Here is a 14,447-nt window from a genome sequence, read left to right as displayed (position 1 = left end):
CATGATTTCTCGTTGTCTTCATGGAAAAAAATGACCGCAGGCTATCCATTCCATCATCATCTGACGCTGAAATGCAGCAACTCGCAATCCTCCAGTTCAGGCCTATCGGCCTGATTCAAGGGCGATTGGCTGATGCACATTTGTGCACAGCTGAGAGGTCCCCTTGTTCTCTCGAGGAAGTGTGAACCAAAAAAGGGTCACATACACACACTCAGCTCCTGCCCTCCTGTCCTCCTTTCCTCTCCTACACCTCTTCAACAGGCGCAACTCCACACCCACACACCCACCCACATACACACCTGCACACACGTACACCTTCTGGACGTCCTTCTTCATTCCGCACCAGCTCATTCCTACTCACCTCGCACACTCCACCGGATCGACCTTCCTCTTCTTTGTCTCGCTTCCTTGACATCTCCTGGAAGAAGGAATCGGAACTCAACTGCCTGCCTTCGTCTTGACCCCTCCTCCCCGACAGCGATAGCTGTTACCAACTGAACCATGCAGTGGGCTATTGCAGAGTGGGATTACACCGCAACACACGAGGACGAGCTCGTAAGGGACAATCGAAAGCACGCCCAGTCAGTTTGCTTTGTCGCCCTTCACGTTCCCTTGCTTACCCCTCCTCTCCCATCAATTGATCGTCTATTCTGCTATCCTATGTCCCATAGTCCTTTCGCAAGGGAGACCACATTCTGATAAAGGACAACTCCCATGAGGAATGGTAGGGCGCACTCTCTCCCTCTCCAATTTCTTCTCTCAGGAACTCTGGATCTATGTAAACAGCGGCGAACACTAAAAACTAGAGCTGCAGTTTGTGGATAACGCTCTGTATTTCACACGAAAAAATCCATTGCATTGCGGTGCTGAAATTTACTGGCGGCGACTTTTCACATCCCCGCAACCAATTCCTTCACTCACACGCGGTCATTCTCCATTTTTTTTTTTTAAAAAAAAATTTGTAAACTACGCGCTAACTGAACACGTTGCAATCATCTTTAGGTGGGAAGGTATAGTCGATGGTTTCCTATGATTACTGCATCGAGCTGAAATATAAGCGAATGGACCTGGATCAGTTCTGCGTCTGGTTCCTAACGACCCCCTTTTCCTGGCTGGCTGTCAATGATCGGTTTCAATTTGATTGTCGAATTATATAGGGGACTGTAACGGCTTGTCGGGGGTCTTTCCGGCAAACCGCTGCCGGCTTCTATCAGGTAAGAGAATCCGTTTGTTTTCACGTCTACTGCCTGCGCTTTTTGATCGATCTGTCTCTAACATACCGATCTCGACTGCGTTACCTCAATGACGGCTATCGTTTAGCTGCACAAACTGTTCAGGATGCGACGTTGGAGCACGAGGATCGGAATAGAAATCAACAACAACATCATCATGATCATGATCAGGAGCAGCAGCAGGCGCAGGATCAAATGGAATATCTGATCGATCATGACAGCGAGGCGCTGCAAGGGCCTCACGATATCGCTCCGCATGGATCACAAATTTCACAGGAGAAACAGCAGCGCCAGACAGCATCGAGCCACGCTACCATGTCAAGTCCCTTGATGGACAATTCCAACAGCGCGCAGATTCACTCGCCGCCACCAGAACCTACGGACAGCCTGTCAGATTCGGAGCAAGTCGTATTGCCGCCTAACTGGAGCGCAACAACCAATTCGAATGGCAGGCTTTATTACTACAATGTGATGACAAAGGAAACCTCATGGAAAATGCCCACTGCTGTGGCTGTTGCATCTCCTCCTCTTGGATCCATTATGCCGTCAGCGGAGCATTACTCAGACCATGGCAACGTTCACCACGACAACCATACTACTGAGGTACTCTCTCATGAGAAGGACTATGCAGCTGACGAAGAGTCTTTGCCGGAAGGATGGAATGCCGCTCGAGGTATATATCTCCTTGTCTATGAGGGTCCAAAGGGCAGCACTTAAAAAGATGGTTCCGAATGAAAGAAAGCAAGAAACTAATCTCGCATTTCCCGTCCTTTGAAACCTGTAGATGAAGGTGGTTCTCAATACTTCTTCAATACATCGACAGGAGAGACAACCTGGGATCGGCCAATGAGTCCAGCGCTGCAAAGGAACCAGCGCCAGTCCGAACCCATTATCGTGACAGCCGAATCTAGTAGAGCCCATGTAATGCTCGGGTACACAAACGTGGGAAAACATGCGATGAATTTTTGCACGCTCTCATTGATCATCTAACCAGTTTCTGCGTCTTTGGTATCAATTAGCAATCTACATTGTCCCCAATAGTACGGAGTCCAACCCCTAAGCGCCAGGCATCAGTAGACGAGACCATCCTTCAAAGTCAACTGCTGGACCTCAGTCTTTCAGATGAGGAGCTCCATGTATTGGTAAAGTTGAAAGTTCTTGATAGGCACGGTGCCTTGATCATTGGATAGTGAATGATAAGGCTGTTGCTCACACGCATTATCTCGTTGCGAAATTGGTGGGGTTTCCTGTTGTAGGAACTGAATCAACTGCCCACAGAGAATATCCAGCGCAAGGGATCGCTTCGCGTAAAGTCCCAAAAAGTGTCGACCAATGCCACTATCAGCTCATGGAAAGATTACTGGGTGGTCGTTTATAAAGGGTTCTTGCTCTTCTACCGCGACGAGAGTGGGGCTATCAAGAACGCGCACTCTTTGAAGTCGTCCACGGATTCGATGAACCGACTGAGACAAGTGACGCAGGTCAAGCCTTCTGGGTGCTTTGATTGTGAAAAAGTTGCGGCAGAGGTGCCGGTCAACGGACAGGCCTTGACGAAGAAGAAGAACTTTTTCTATATCACTCCTGGGGCGAGCGTGCGGCTGTTACTTCAGGACGCGTCTGGGGGCGATGAGAAAGCCTGGGTCAAGGACATTAAGACCTCGCTGGCCAGTCGTCAAGCGGACGAACTCCCTGGGTCAGAAGAGCCATGTGAGTTCCTATCTTTGTGTTTACACACTCCAGCAGTGTTACTTTTATATTGCTTATATGTCTACAATCGGATTGCTGACTTATTGGTTTTTATTGATTTAGATCTGATCCAAGTTTTGAAGCGCCAAACAGCAGGCAGTGGAGAGGCATCAGGTTTCAAGATGAACAAGAAGATCGAGGGAAAAGATCTGAAGACGATTAACAAGAGCCCGCTCAAGATGGACAAGGCGCGCGGGATCCGGAGCATGGTTGCACAGGGGATCCATGTTCCTAGACGGAAGTCTGCCCAGGACGAACGACTCAGGTTGCCGGCGGAGGAGGAACCGTACCATAGCCATCATACCCAAAATAATGAGCCTCAGCGCAGCGATCCTCACTTGAGACATTCTACAACGGCTTCGACTGCAGGAGCACCGGCAACGACAGCAACTGCCACGAACAATCACGGCAGTCGACAGTTTTCGAACCCGAAGCGGAAGTCTAGTCGTGATCAGAACAATCAGGGTTCGTCATCACCATTTAAGAAGGATCAGGATACACATGCGTCGGATTATGGGTCTGCAGAGGCGGGCCAGGATGTTGGATCACCTGGAAGTAGTTCATCGCACCAAGGAGCCAAGGCAAAGCTCACCAACATGAGTCGGAACTTTTTCTCGAAGGATAGGGACAAGGAAAAGGAGAGAGAAAGGGACAGAGACAAGGATAGGGATAGGGAAAGAGAGAGGGAGAGAGAAAAGGAAAGAGAGAAGGAAAAGGATAGGGAACGACAAAAGGATAGGAGCAAGGATAAGGCCAAAGACAAGTACAAGGAGAAAGGACTGAGGAAGGAAGCAGTAGACCCCAAAGCTGCACAAGGTAAAGTCGCCTTTACCCCTTTTAGCTGGACTTTTTGTTATGGAGGTTGTTTCATGGCTCTTGAGTACTCAGAGATGTGATCTTATTTTTTTCTCTTCTAACCGCGTATCTAGGTGGATCAGTAGTCTTTGGCGGATCGCTGGTAGTCGAAGCTGGCAGGACGGTGCCCATGGTCGTGGAGCTTTGCATCAAGGCGATCGAGGCGCGCGGACTAGCGACAGCGGGGATCTACCGTGTATCAGGACACATGGCGTCGATCCAGAACCTGAAGCGGGCGTTTAACGAGGGCGCGAATGATATTGCGCGACTTGTTGAGAAAGAGCCCGATATCAACACGATTGCGGCCCTCTTGAAGCTGTACTTTCGAGAACTGCGTGAACCCCTGATGCTGTTTGATTTCTACCCGAGCTTTATTGCTGCCGCCGGTAAGTAATCTTGTTCATTCTTTATGTGAACATTCATGTAATTGCGGTGCATATATATCTGACTGAGCAATCATATTGTGTGTGTGTGTGTGTTTACGGAAACTACTAGACATTAGTGACTACAACGAGAAGCTGTACACGATCAAATCATTGGTGCATTCACTTCCAGAGCCGAACTTCAGTACGCTTCAGTACCTAATGATGCATCTGGGCCGCATCCAGGACCAGTACCATACCACAAAAATGGACTCTGCAAATCTCGCCATCTGTTTTGCGCCCAATCTTCTACGTCAGGAGGTCAATGATCTGACGAGCATCATCAATACGGGCAAACAGTCGAGTATTATCGATACATTGATCGAACAGCGAGAGTGGGTCTTTGATCCGTACCCCGAAGATGATGAGGAAGAGGTTCCGGTCGAAGGAGAAGAAGGGTCGACAGCGGGAGCAAAGGAGGATGATGACGAGCAATTGCAAGAATCTTCAATGCCGCAGGAGCATTATCATGAGAGTGGACAGCATGAGACGCTCCAAACGGATGATGATAATCATCATCATCCTCAAGAGACACAGCACGATGGTACACATAACGCAATTCCTCCCCCACCCTACGTAGAAGGAGATGAAATACTTGCACAGCGCCACCAACATGGAGATCGCAAAGGTCCTTTGGATCCATAGCCCGCCTCGTAAAAGACTTAGAATATCTAAATAATATTCACAATTTTATTTTTGATGCCAGTTTTTATCCCTTATTCCAGAGATAGTGAGCGATAAAGTTCTTTTTCGTCCTCCACTCTGCCGCTCTATACGGCGCTTTAGTGTTGCCGCAGGCGCATCAGCTCCGGGAGCCACTCTTGGTACTCTACGAGACGTAGGACGTGCGTGAGCCATATTGTAGTCAACGTTATGGTCTCGACCTCTTTCCTGGTTGCATTGCTGGCATTTGGTGGTCCGACCCTTGATCTTCCCTAAGGCCACCGTATTGACAGCGTGTTATGGAGGTCTTTCATTCACCGGGCATGGACTATGAGCATGACGCGGGACACTAACTACAGTCAACTCTGTTTAAGGGAGCTTTGTATAGGGGAACACTCTCATTTTCTGTAAAGGAACCAAAGCTTTTGATCCCCAGGTTGAGATATAGTCTAGTTTACTATGAGTATAGAAACTTCACTGTAAGGACCACCAGACCCAAAGAGACCACTACTTCCAAGTTCCAAATGAACTTTGCTGAAAATGCTGTGCGTAACTCGATCGAACCTTAAAATAAACCGTCTTATGCTTTAAAGTGTTTGTGTAATCTAGCGATCGACGTGGACGCTCGAATGCATGCGGAGCAGCGACGAACATGAACTTATGGGATGATGGTCTACAGGACAAATATGAAGCACCTCAAGAGCAAAGAAGTACAACTGCCTTTCACTGTGCCCACAATAGTTGAAGGATAGGAGCACAAATTTCTGCAATGGCCTCAAAAACGGAGAAAGGGATAAAATAGAGCGATCATTCTCCTTGGATTGTTATTAAAGAACTACAAATGCCAATCGTGCTTGGATGGTACAATATTTTCTAGTAATCTCGTTCGCGCGCCGTCGCAAGACTCTGCATCGGGTTACACAGCTCAGCAATCGAGATGCGGCGGTGCATGTTCGCATCACCACTGCTACCGCTAGCACTCGGGTTCGAAGATCCTTCCTGATAATGGTATGGATGATTCTGATTCTGGTCCTGATTCTGATGGTGACGATAGTGCTGCCGTGGGGTCGAAGCCGCTGAGTCGTTCGATTGGACATCCTCTTGGAAACAATCATCCTGGTGCACCGAGTTCGGGGATGATGGTCCACTCGACAGGTCCTCGCAGTGGTTAATATAGCTCTGATGCGCGTTCTGCGGTAATCGATGTTGCTGCTGATATTGGGACTGTGGATGGTATTCTCCCTGATAATAATGATCGTCATAGTGATGCGCCGCAGCCGACGACGATGGTAGTAGAGCTGGATAGCTTTCGCGTCTAGAGTCCGCAGCTTGCCAACGACTTTTCTGGTATTCTTCATAAGTCGCCACACGGTTCGTCATATGCGGAGGCACGGCAGCCTGCTGCTGCTGTGACAAGAGCTGGGACGAAGGACGGTGTGGCGGCTGGTGTTGCTGATATTGCTGCTGCTGATGTTGATGGTGATACTGCTGGTACATATCTTTCCAAACCTGTTGAACCATCTCAGGGTACAGCGTCGATTCCTTCACCTTCACATCATACTGTTCCCCTGTCCGAATCTCCCACTCATCGTCGTGATCAAATGTCGCCGCCCGGTTCTGCATTTCAAGGGTTTCCTCCTCTCCCATCAGTGTTAACGCCATCTTGTATCTCTGCGCAAGCTCCCGATACTTCTCCAGAACGCTTCCCAGCACCCAGATAGACACGCCCAGATATTCCTCAAAGCGGCAGCACACCCAGGGTCCTGAAGGATCAGGTTGGAACTGCAATGATTCCGGTGTCCGGAACGCTCTCTCAGGCAAGTAGAAACGTCCTATCCGTGCGTTCGATGGATACCCCTGCACAGACCTCGGCAACCCCTCATCTTCTTCTGCATTACTCTCCTTCCTATGATCCATCATCATCGCGGGCTCGAACCCCGCAACAAAGCTCTTGGTTGGGAATAAGCTGTTGATCGTCAATCCCTCTATCGACCGCAGTTCCGGCTCAGGATCTCGTCCGAATGAATCCATGTCGATATCCAATGCGAATCGACATGGCTGCTCGAGTGCCGCTGAACGTCCATTCGCTCTAGATCCGTCTTTCTTGACATCCATCATCGTTCCCTGTTCATCCACATCCATAGGCTCTACGTTATCCACCCCCATGTCCTTGTACGACTGTCGTCGGCTAATACCAGCAGCGCCTTCACTGCCACTCTCAATACTGCCTCCACTACTCCGCTTGGGCCTTGCGCTCTTCCAGAATGGATGTGGCGCACGGATGATACAGAGAAGCGCCGCCATGTTCCCCAAAAACTCTGGGTTCCGGAACTGTTCGCTCGCATACGATCCCGCAACCTGGGCCTTCAGTCCTAGGAACTCGCGTACATCCATTCGTTCAATTGCATCAAGCACCTCCCGTTTCTGGATCGGATAGTACCGCTCCTCCAGATATCTCTCCATCCTAGGCGAAAGCGTAGGATCAAATTGTGAACGATCCTTGGTATTGCTACCCTCATCGTTCGACAATGGCTGCCAAACGAATCCAGATGATCCCACGCGGTCGTGGTGAGCCAGAGGGTGGATATGACCTGAGAGCGCACGAGGCCGAGTTAAACGATCGTCGTGACGCTCATCATAAGTTCCAAGAATTGGTGGCAAAATAGTCGGAGAGCTAATATCAGCTGCACCTTCACCAGAATGAGCTGCGCTAGACCCAAGAGTCACTACCCTTCGCCTTCCTGATGATATCGCTGCTGGTCCTCCTCCATGGGCATCCCGAGAGGTCAATGGCAATGGAAATGACGGAATGGACGGTGTGTTGATCTGCGAGAACCACTGCACGCCTGACCGGGAATCGCGCGACGGCAGAGGCAGCACATTCATATCCGTCGGATCGTTGCTTGATCTCTTGGCTTTCATGGCGTCGTACATGAGCTCTGGTGTCGACTTTCGATGCTCCAGTAGTCGCTCCTTCTTCAAAGTTGACAGATGCTGCACATGCGGAGGGGGCGGTCCTATTCCTATGCTCTCGGGCCCGCTGTTAACGCCTTCCTGTGCGCCTGCTAGTGGGCCCTGCTCTGAAAATGATTCATATGTGCCTCGTTGACCCCTCAATCCAGCGCCTGGACCTGTCCTACATAGTATAGCCTGAGCAGATCGGCGATGCTCGATAAGGCGCTCCTGTTCCTGAGGTGACAGTTTTTCCACATGTGGAAGCGGCTGCGTATGAGACGCTGCAGGGGTTAAAGGTGATGACATACCCAGCCCAATTCCCTGGCCTTGGCCTTGGCCTAGTCCTTGAGCGTGGCCGTAAGCAGACCCTGCTGCAACTCTATCTTCTGAAAATGAAAGTGGAAAGAGTACCTCACTTTTTCGTCGCTTGAATTCTTCAATCTCCATCCCGGACATGCTCTGTTGCAGACCCATGCTGGGGCTGTCTGCTGTGACAATAGAAGAGGATCGGGGCTGCAGATGCGGTAGACTTCTCGAATTAGCCTTAAGAGTCCTGATGACGGGCGTTGATGGACCTGACTCTGGGGGATACGACTGGCTATCCCCGCCATAGATGTTTCCAATGCTGTCAATGCTCCCGTTGGTTCTGCTGGCCATTGATGGGTGTGAAGACATTGCAGGCGTACCATCAGGGAACTTCAAGTGCACAGGGTGCTGTTGGTTTTGATGCTGTTGCTGATGAGAATACTGCTGGAGTTGCTGGTAATGCGGCGAATAAGGGTGGCGCTGCTGCTGCGAGAAGGCAGAACTATGGGCAATATAAGAGGAGGCAGGCGAGTTCTGCAAAGACCGATAATTTAGATCGTCGTATCCTGAACCGAATACGACTGGACTACTGCCTCCTCGAGGTCTTCCAGTCAGGAAAGGGTTTGAGTGTAGTGATGAAGACCGGGCTCGAGACGCATTTCCTGCTGCAGCCGCTGCGGCGAGTGAGTCTCTCTTGGTCCGGTCCCCATGAGTTTGCGTGTGCTGGATCATGTTGTCGTACCGGCTGAAGGTACGTGGGCAGTTGGCGACGATGCACTTGTAAGGCTTCTCCCCTGTGTGCTTCCTGTGTGGTTCAGGCATTTAGATGTTTGTAGATGAGTAGATGAGAGCACAATGCGAGGAATGTAAGACGAGTCAGTCTATCGGACACAGGGGCTGGGAACACAGACAAGATGTACCACTTGAGATTGTGGAACAAAGAAAAAAAAAAAAAAAAAAGCGAAGCCTTTACCTCTCGTGCCTTGCAAGATGCTCGCTGCGTGTGAAGACCATGTTGCAACCAGGATAACCCGTGCATTGAAACGTCTTTGGAGAGGGCGCCGAGCCGCCTGCTGCCCTGCCTGATGCCTTGGCTGTCGAGGGTCTTCTGGCCGAAGGCGATGCCTGTTGAGGCTCCAAAGACATCCTCTGGGCCGGCAATACTGACGCAGAACCATCGGAAGAGGTGGATGTGCTAGACGCAGACTTGGGATGGCTTGTCCACCCCGCGAGAGAGTGGTGTTCTGAGTTGATGCCCTCGTCTTGTCGATAGGACTCTACACTGCTGATGCTGCTCGCACTGCCACTGTTTCTCTTTTCTTTGACCTTGACGCTTTTAGTGGGGACAAAGAGAGAATCTGCTATACTCCTTCGTTTGTTGTTCAGGGCAGGGCCGCCCATACCGCCGTCGCTGGGCGTGTTGGGGTCGCTGTGGAAGGCATGGTGAAAATGAGGGGTCTGGCCAGTTTGGTCGAATGGAAGAGGGTGGTTGTTCATTGGGGGCGAAGGCGCTCGATGGACTGAGGCTGTGGTCCCTGGGGCTCCTGCAGTGACAGGTGGTGGGGCTGTTGAGGAAGGAAAAGAAGGTGCAGATGATCCCTTCATCTGCTTGCAATAACTCCCAGCAGAAGATTCCGATTGGTGGCCAAGATATGTCTGCTGCTGCTGACAAGCAGGAGGTGGGGGGGAGTCCTGATGCAGCTCAGAATGCCGATGTTGATGCGGATACTGAGAATGTCGAAAGTCGGCTGATTCTGCTCCTGCTCCTGCTCCTGCTCCTGCTCCCGCTCTTGCTCTTGCTCCTGCCCCTGCCCCTGCTCCTGCAGCTCCTCCTGTCCCTCCTTCAGCCGTCTCTCCTATTGCTGACGGTCCTGCTGTTGCATCGTTGGCATGATATGCACTTGCCCCCATGATGCCACTTTCCCCTCCCTGTCTTGCTGTCCCTACCGCTGCTGCTCTTGGCGCCTCCTGATCCTCCTCAGTCTTTACCATGGATCGAATTGGGCCGCGTCTCGGCTGGGCGTCTGAGACGAATGTTGATCCTTTATCTGCTCCTGTTGCTTGATCATAAGAGCCAACAGTCCCCCCAGTCTCGTTGACATGCCCTCCGCTGTCGTGGTTACGATCATGACTCCCTTCGTAGCAAAGGTCGTGGTTACTTGGTGATGAAGACATGAGCGCGGGCATCTCAGCTTTGTCTGCAGTTGCTGCTGAAGAATTTGCGCCAACAGTCGCGCTGTGGAGCAGAGAGGAGGAAGATATGTGCGGTGCTGCGAAGCCTGGTGAGGGAGAAGCCTTTGCTAGGACTGCAGTAATGGAGGAAGGCAGAGCTGGGCGAGGTGAAAACCCGGTTGAAAATGAGGATGGGGATGAGGATGAGGATGGGAATGAGAATGACGAATCTGGTGAAGTAATCTCATTTCGCAATGAGGAGCGATTCAAAACTGAGAGTGAGCGGGCGCCAGTGGTGGAGGCTGTGGACGAGGACGGCGGCAGGGCAGTGCTGGTTGGGCTGGGGGTCGCGGTGAGGGTGCTGTGCCGCAGTGGTGATTTGGCCGTGCAGGGTGGATGCCTCGTGTCAGCAGTAGGGGGGACGGCATCACCATTGTCATTAGTGAAGGAATGACGACTGCTCTCACTGTCGGGTCCCGTTGACGACGACGGGAAGGAGGGCGACCAGGCTGCGACGGGTCGACTGCTGTTGCTGGCCTGTGCGCGACCTTTGCTCGCGTATTGCTCTTGTGGAACCGCAGCTTCCAGGTCCGGAGAACTGCCTGAGCCCATCTGGCGTAGGGGAGATGCGCCTCCCCAGGATACGGATGCATGCTGCTGCAGAAGAGGAATGTGAGGAGCGTGAAGGGGAGGGGGAGGGGGAGGGGGGTCAGAGAGGAGTGCAAGAAGGAGACTTGTCAGGATGGCAGATATGATGCCGTCCATGCTGCATAGAACCGCACTGGAAAGATTTCGAATGAATCGTTCAAACATACCTGTTGCAGTTGATGTAGCGGATGGCGATGTCCTTGCTCTTGCCTGTGTTCCTCATGCATGGACAGATTGCTTTGTGGACGTGTTTGCTCTGAAGGACGCGCATCATCTGCATAATGAAAGCGCCGGGATTCTAAGAATCCGGAATGTGTGCGAGCGTGACCAGTCCCGGGGTGGTTGGTGCCATGGAACGACGATATATTGGTTTCCATCTCGCCAGTGTGGTGCCGACTATGGTGATGGCGCTCATGGGGACTGTAGCCTAGATGATCGTCAGCTCCGGCTGACATGGGTTGGAGAGAAAAGGGAGAGGAGTGTCTGGGTAAGCATGGGGACGACGGCGACGGGGCTTCCATGGGTAAGGAATGTGTCTGGATGGGATCGCGGGGGCAGTTGCGTACGCGATGAATGCAGCTGGAATGGGAGCAGTTTTGCGGCAGAGAGGGAGAGAGAAAGAAAGAAAGGGAGAGAGAGAGAGAGAGAGAGAGAGAGAGAGAGAGAGAGAAAGGGAAAGGGATATGCAGTCTCCAACGAAGAAAAGAGCTTGGTGTGGATCGAAGGAAAAGGGAGTAGTGAGAAGAAGGACAGTTTACCTCGTTGCCTGCGTCCCGCGTAGGATGTGGTCGACAGTTGACTGCGCTGGCTGTTGAGGCGGTCGATGTCGTGCACCGCAGCTGTGGTTTCTTGATGGTGCTGGTGGGGGCGGAAACGGGGGCGATCAGGGGACATGTGGGCGCGGCCGAGGTGGTCGTGGTCAGGGTCGTTGTTGGTCTGGTCAAGGCGGGTGGTGTGGAAGGAGAGGTGGAGTTGGCTGGGATGGTGTTGGTGTTGGTGTTGGTGTTGTGGAGGTTGCTGAGGGCGCTGGTGGTGGCATTGAGGTCCCAGGAGGGAAAATATTGAGGACCCTGCTGAGGAGGGGGACGATGACGACGATGACAGTCCAGGAGGGGTGGAGAGACTGCTGATGTGTGTGTCCAGGATGGCTGTGGCTGCAGTGGTGGTGGTGGTGGTGGTGGTGAAGGCGGTGGTCAGGGTGATTGTGGCAGCTGCTGCTGAAACCCTGGGCTGGGGGCCAACCAGATTCGACATGATCACAATCGAGTGGTGTCTGTCTCTGAGGGGGTAGACGGTCTCTCTTTCAAGGGGAGTAAGAGTGAAAGGGAGTGAATACTTTTCTGTGGTAAAACTGTATTGAAGGATTGTAGGGGGAAGGTGACACAGAATATAATAAACAATAAAATATATTCCTGGTCAAAAGGGGTGAAGACAAGCGACGTGTTGTTTTCGGTTATCGTGAGGAACTACAGGTGTGTGATCAAACAGGAGGACACAAAGGGGAGGAACAAAAAAAGAGAGGTTAGCGACAATCCTTTTTCATTTTTCATTTTTTAGTTTTCATTTCTTATTTTTCATTTCCTTTTTTCATTATTTCTTATTTTCCATTTTCTCTCTTTCTTTCTTTCTTTCTTAGTCCAGAAAGGAAGAAGGTATATCTATCGTAACAGCAACAACAATAACAACAATAAAATCAACATAAGAAAACTCATTCCACTCCTCAAATCTCAATTCCCATCTCCCTCCCTCCCCTCCACTTGTAGCAACAGTGCAGGATGGTTATTTGTGTGGTGCCTGAATTTCCGAAGAACCTCCCACTGATACATTGCGTGGTCCGTGATCAGAAAAGAAGGTCTGTGTCCTGTATTCCATGCATGCATTTGGGCTCTGAAAAATACACACCAACAGAGGAAACAAAATACGCGTCGTTGGCTCTCAAAAATAAAACAAAAAATCATTAAAATCAACCTCCCTCTTCTGAATATAAGGGGAGAGTTAACAAACGCGTTCAAGTATAACTTTTAAAAAGAAAGAGAATGAAATATAAAGAACGGAAAAAGAAACGGACCTATATAGAAAGTACGTATGCATAAAAGAAAGATGAAAAAGAAATACCATTTCCTTGACACTTCTGCCGCCGCCATATCACCTTTGCTACCTTTGCTGCTTAGCACAGAGTAAGCATCATTTTGCAATTAAATTCATCGACTCTGTTTATGCCCTTTTAAAATCAACCCATTCTCAATAGTCAAGTCTCAAAGAAATATGTATGGTCTTTTAAAATAACAAAGGGATAGTTATGATGAACTTTTTGGTCCGATTCAAGATTTTGATGCAGCCAACCTTTGTAAGGGCTGTTTCTTTTTGTCGACAACCGTGTGAGAAGAAAAAACCAAAAAATAAAATAAAATAAAATTAGATCAGCGCAAAAAAAGAAACTGATAAAGATGACAGGAGTAGAAACACGCGCAGGAGCTGGATTCAAAATATCAAAGAGGAGATTCAGCAGTATGGCGAAGTACTGAAGGACCGAGGCATGACATGAATATACCATCCACTGTGACTAATTTTCAACAAAACATCAATGGCAAAAGAAACCAGAACTGCGGACGAAAACACTGAGCTAAAGACTTGAAGAGAGAGAGGGGCATGGAAAAAAGGGGGGTGGGAGGGATGAATAAGATACCTGCTGATGCGCTCGGCGGTACTTAAAGGACGAAATGGTCTAAGGTGAGGAAGCCGACGGAGTCTTTGGGAAAATTGTGGTGGTTAAGGAAGTTAAAGGTGCATTTGAAAAACTCGAGAGATCTCATCTTAATATATTTTTGGTTTGCTGTCGAAGGTACCGAAAATGAACAAGTTGCAAGAAGGAAAGGGAAAGGAGAAGGGGAGAGAGAATATGCATACGGCATGACGAACGTACGGAGGGCAGGCCGAGGGTTTTTTTAGTTGTCAGGGTTATAGAATGAGGATGCATCGGTTTATTTTGCTTAGGGTGTGCATAATTTGAGCGATCTTGCAGCTGATGTCTGAATCATGGCCCCTCCTGGAACCCTCTTGGTAGGGGGTGTATCCCCTGATTGTATAATCAGACTCTGCCAAGTACTTAATCTCAATCAGGTTGCACATCTCCTCCAGTTCCTTCCAAGGTTCTTGCGGTCAAGGTCTGTCATGAGATTGAACCAGAACCAGCAAGAGATATACGGGGACAAAAATAAAAAGACAGCGAGAGATCGAGCAAGGATGATTCAGGAGAGAAAAAACCAAAAGGGAAAAGGCGCGTCTGTCAATGAAAAGGGGAAGAAAGATCGTTGAATAATCGGCACTGCATTCATTGACGATGGAGGGATCCCTCATTTGCATACCCAGAAAGCCAGTTTTTTCTTCGAAAGTTATGTCAAAGTACCAGGGACATCAAAAACTATGCCTGCATGGACAACATGAGTGG

General features: G+C 50.1%; 4 protein-coding genes across 4 annotated transcripts; 1 reads left to right on the top strand and 3 right to left on the bottom strand.

Annotated features, from left to right (window-relative positions):
- The first annotated feature begins 229 nt into the window (after positions 1-229).
- Positions 230-4,992, top strand: BC939DRAFT_442443 (uncharacterized protein). Its single transcript, XM_051554394.1, has 11 exons — positions 230-555; positions 672-724; positions 1,003-1,010; positions 1,158-1,214; positions 1,321-1,905; positions 2,017-2,153; positions 2,252-2,374; positions 2,489-2,939; positions 3,042-3,794; positions 3,908-4,219; positions 4,329-4,992. The coding sequence occupies exons 1-11, from the start codon at positions 502-504 to the stop codon at positions 4,898-4,900; spliced, it is 3,105 nt and encodes a 1,034-aa protein (XP_051415343.1). The 5' UTR covers positions 230-501; the 3' UTR covers positions 4,901-4,992.
- A 741-nt stretch (positions 4,993-5,733) lies between these two features.
- On the bottom strand, positions 5,734-9,968 carry BC939DRAFT_442441 (uncharacterized protein). Its single transcript, XM_051554393.1, has 2 exons — positions 9,153-9,968; positions 5,734-8,984 (listed from the first exon to the last, which is right to left on the bottom strand). Exons 1-2 carry the CDS (start codon positions 9,782-9,784, stop codon positions 5,792-5,794), a joined length of 3,825 nt encoding a protein of 1,274 aa, XP_051415342.1. The 5' UTR covers positions 9,785-9,968; the 3' UTR covers positions 5,734-5,791.
- BC939DRAFT_526430 (uncharacterized protein) lies at positions 9,934-11,008 on the bottom strand (the record flags this gene model as incomplete). Its single annotated transcript, XM_051561364.1, has 1 exon — positions 9,934-11,008. A coding segment is annotated over exon 1 (1,029 nt), but the record flags the coding sequence as incomplete, so codon positions are not given.
- A 1,693-nt stretch (positions 11,009-12,701) lies between these two features.
- On the bottom strand, positions 12,702-12,967 carry BC939DRAFT_442438 (uncharacterized protein). The gene has a single exon (XM_051554392.1). It carries the CDS (start codon positions 12,955-12,957, stop codon positions 12,727-12,729), a length of 231 nt encoding a protein of 76 aa, XP_051415340.1. The 5' UTR covers positions 12,958-12,967; the 3' UTR covers positions 12,702-12,726.
- Between the last annotated feature and the right edge of the window lie 1,480 nt (positions 12,968-14,447).

Source organism: Gamsiella multidivaricata (assembly GCF_025024155.1).
Source record: "Gamsiella multidivaricata strain RSA 2152 chromosome Unknown BC939scaffold_12, whole genome shotgun sequence".
NCBI classification, from domain to species: domain Eukaryota; kingdom Fungi; phylum Mortierellomycota; class Mortierellomycetes; order Mortierellales; family Mortierellaceae; genus Gamsiella; species Gamsiella multidivaricata.
Note: the sequence above shows the minus strand (reverse complement) of the source record. Positions and strands in the feature narration are given on the sequence as shown.

Bases quoted from the DNA above. Each gene is read 5' to 3' on its own strand.
- BC939DRAFT_442443 (XM_051554394.1), top strand. From the start codon at position 502: ATGCAGTGGGCTATTGCAGAGTGGGATTACACCGCAACACACGAGGAC. The intron at 1,215-1,320 runs GTAAGAGAATCC...GCTATCGTTTAG, and splicing joins CCGCTGCCGGCTTCTATCAG to CTGCACAAACTGTTCAGGAT. The intron at 4,220-4,328 runs GTAAGTAATCTT...GGAAACTACTAG, and splicing joins GAGCTTTATTGCTGCCGCCG to ACATTAGTGACTACAACGAG.
- BC939DRAFT_442438 (XM_051554392.1), bottom strand. From the start codon at position 12,957: ATGATTTTTTGTTTTATTTTTGAGAGCCAACGACGCGTATTTTGTTTC.
- BC939DRAFT_442441 (XM_051554393.1), bottom strand. From the start codon at position 9,784: ATGAAGGGATCATCTGCACCTTCTTTTCCTTCCTCAACAGCCCCACCA. The intron at 8,985-9,152 runs GTAAAGGCTTCG...TGAACCACACAG, and splicing joins CATCTTGCAAGGCACGAGAG to GAAGCACACAGGGGAGAAGC.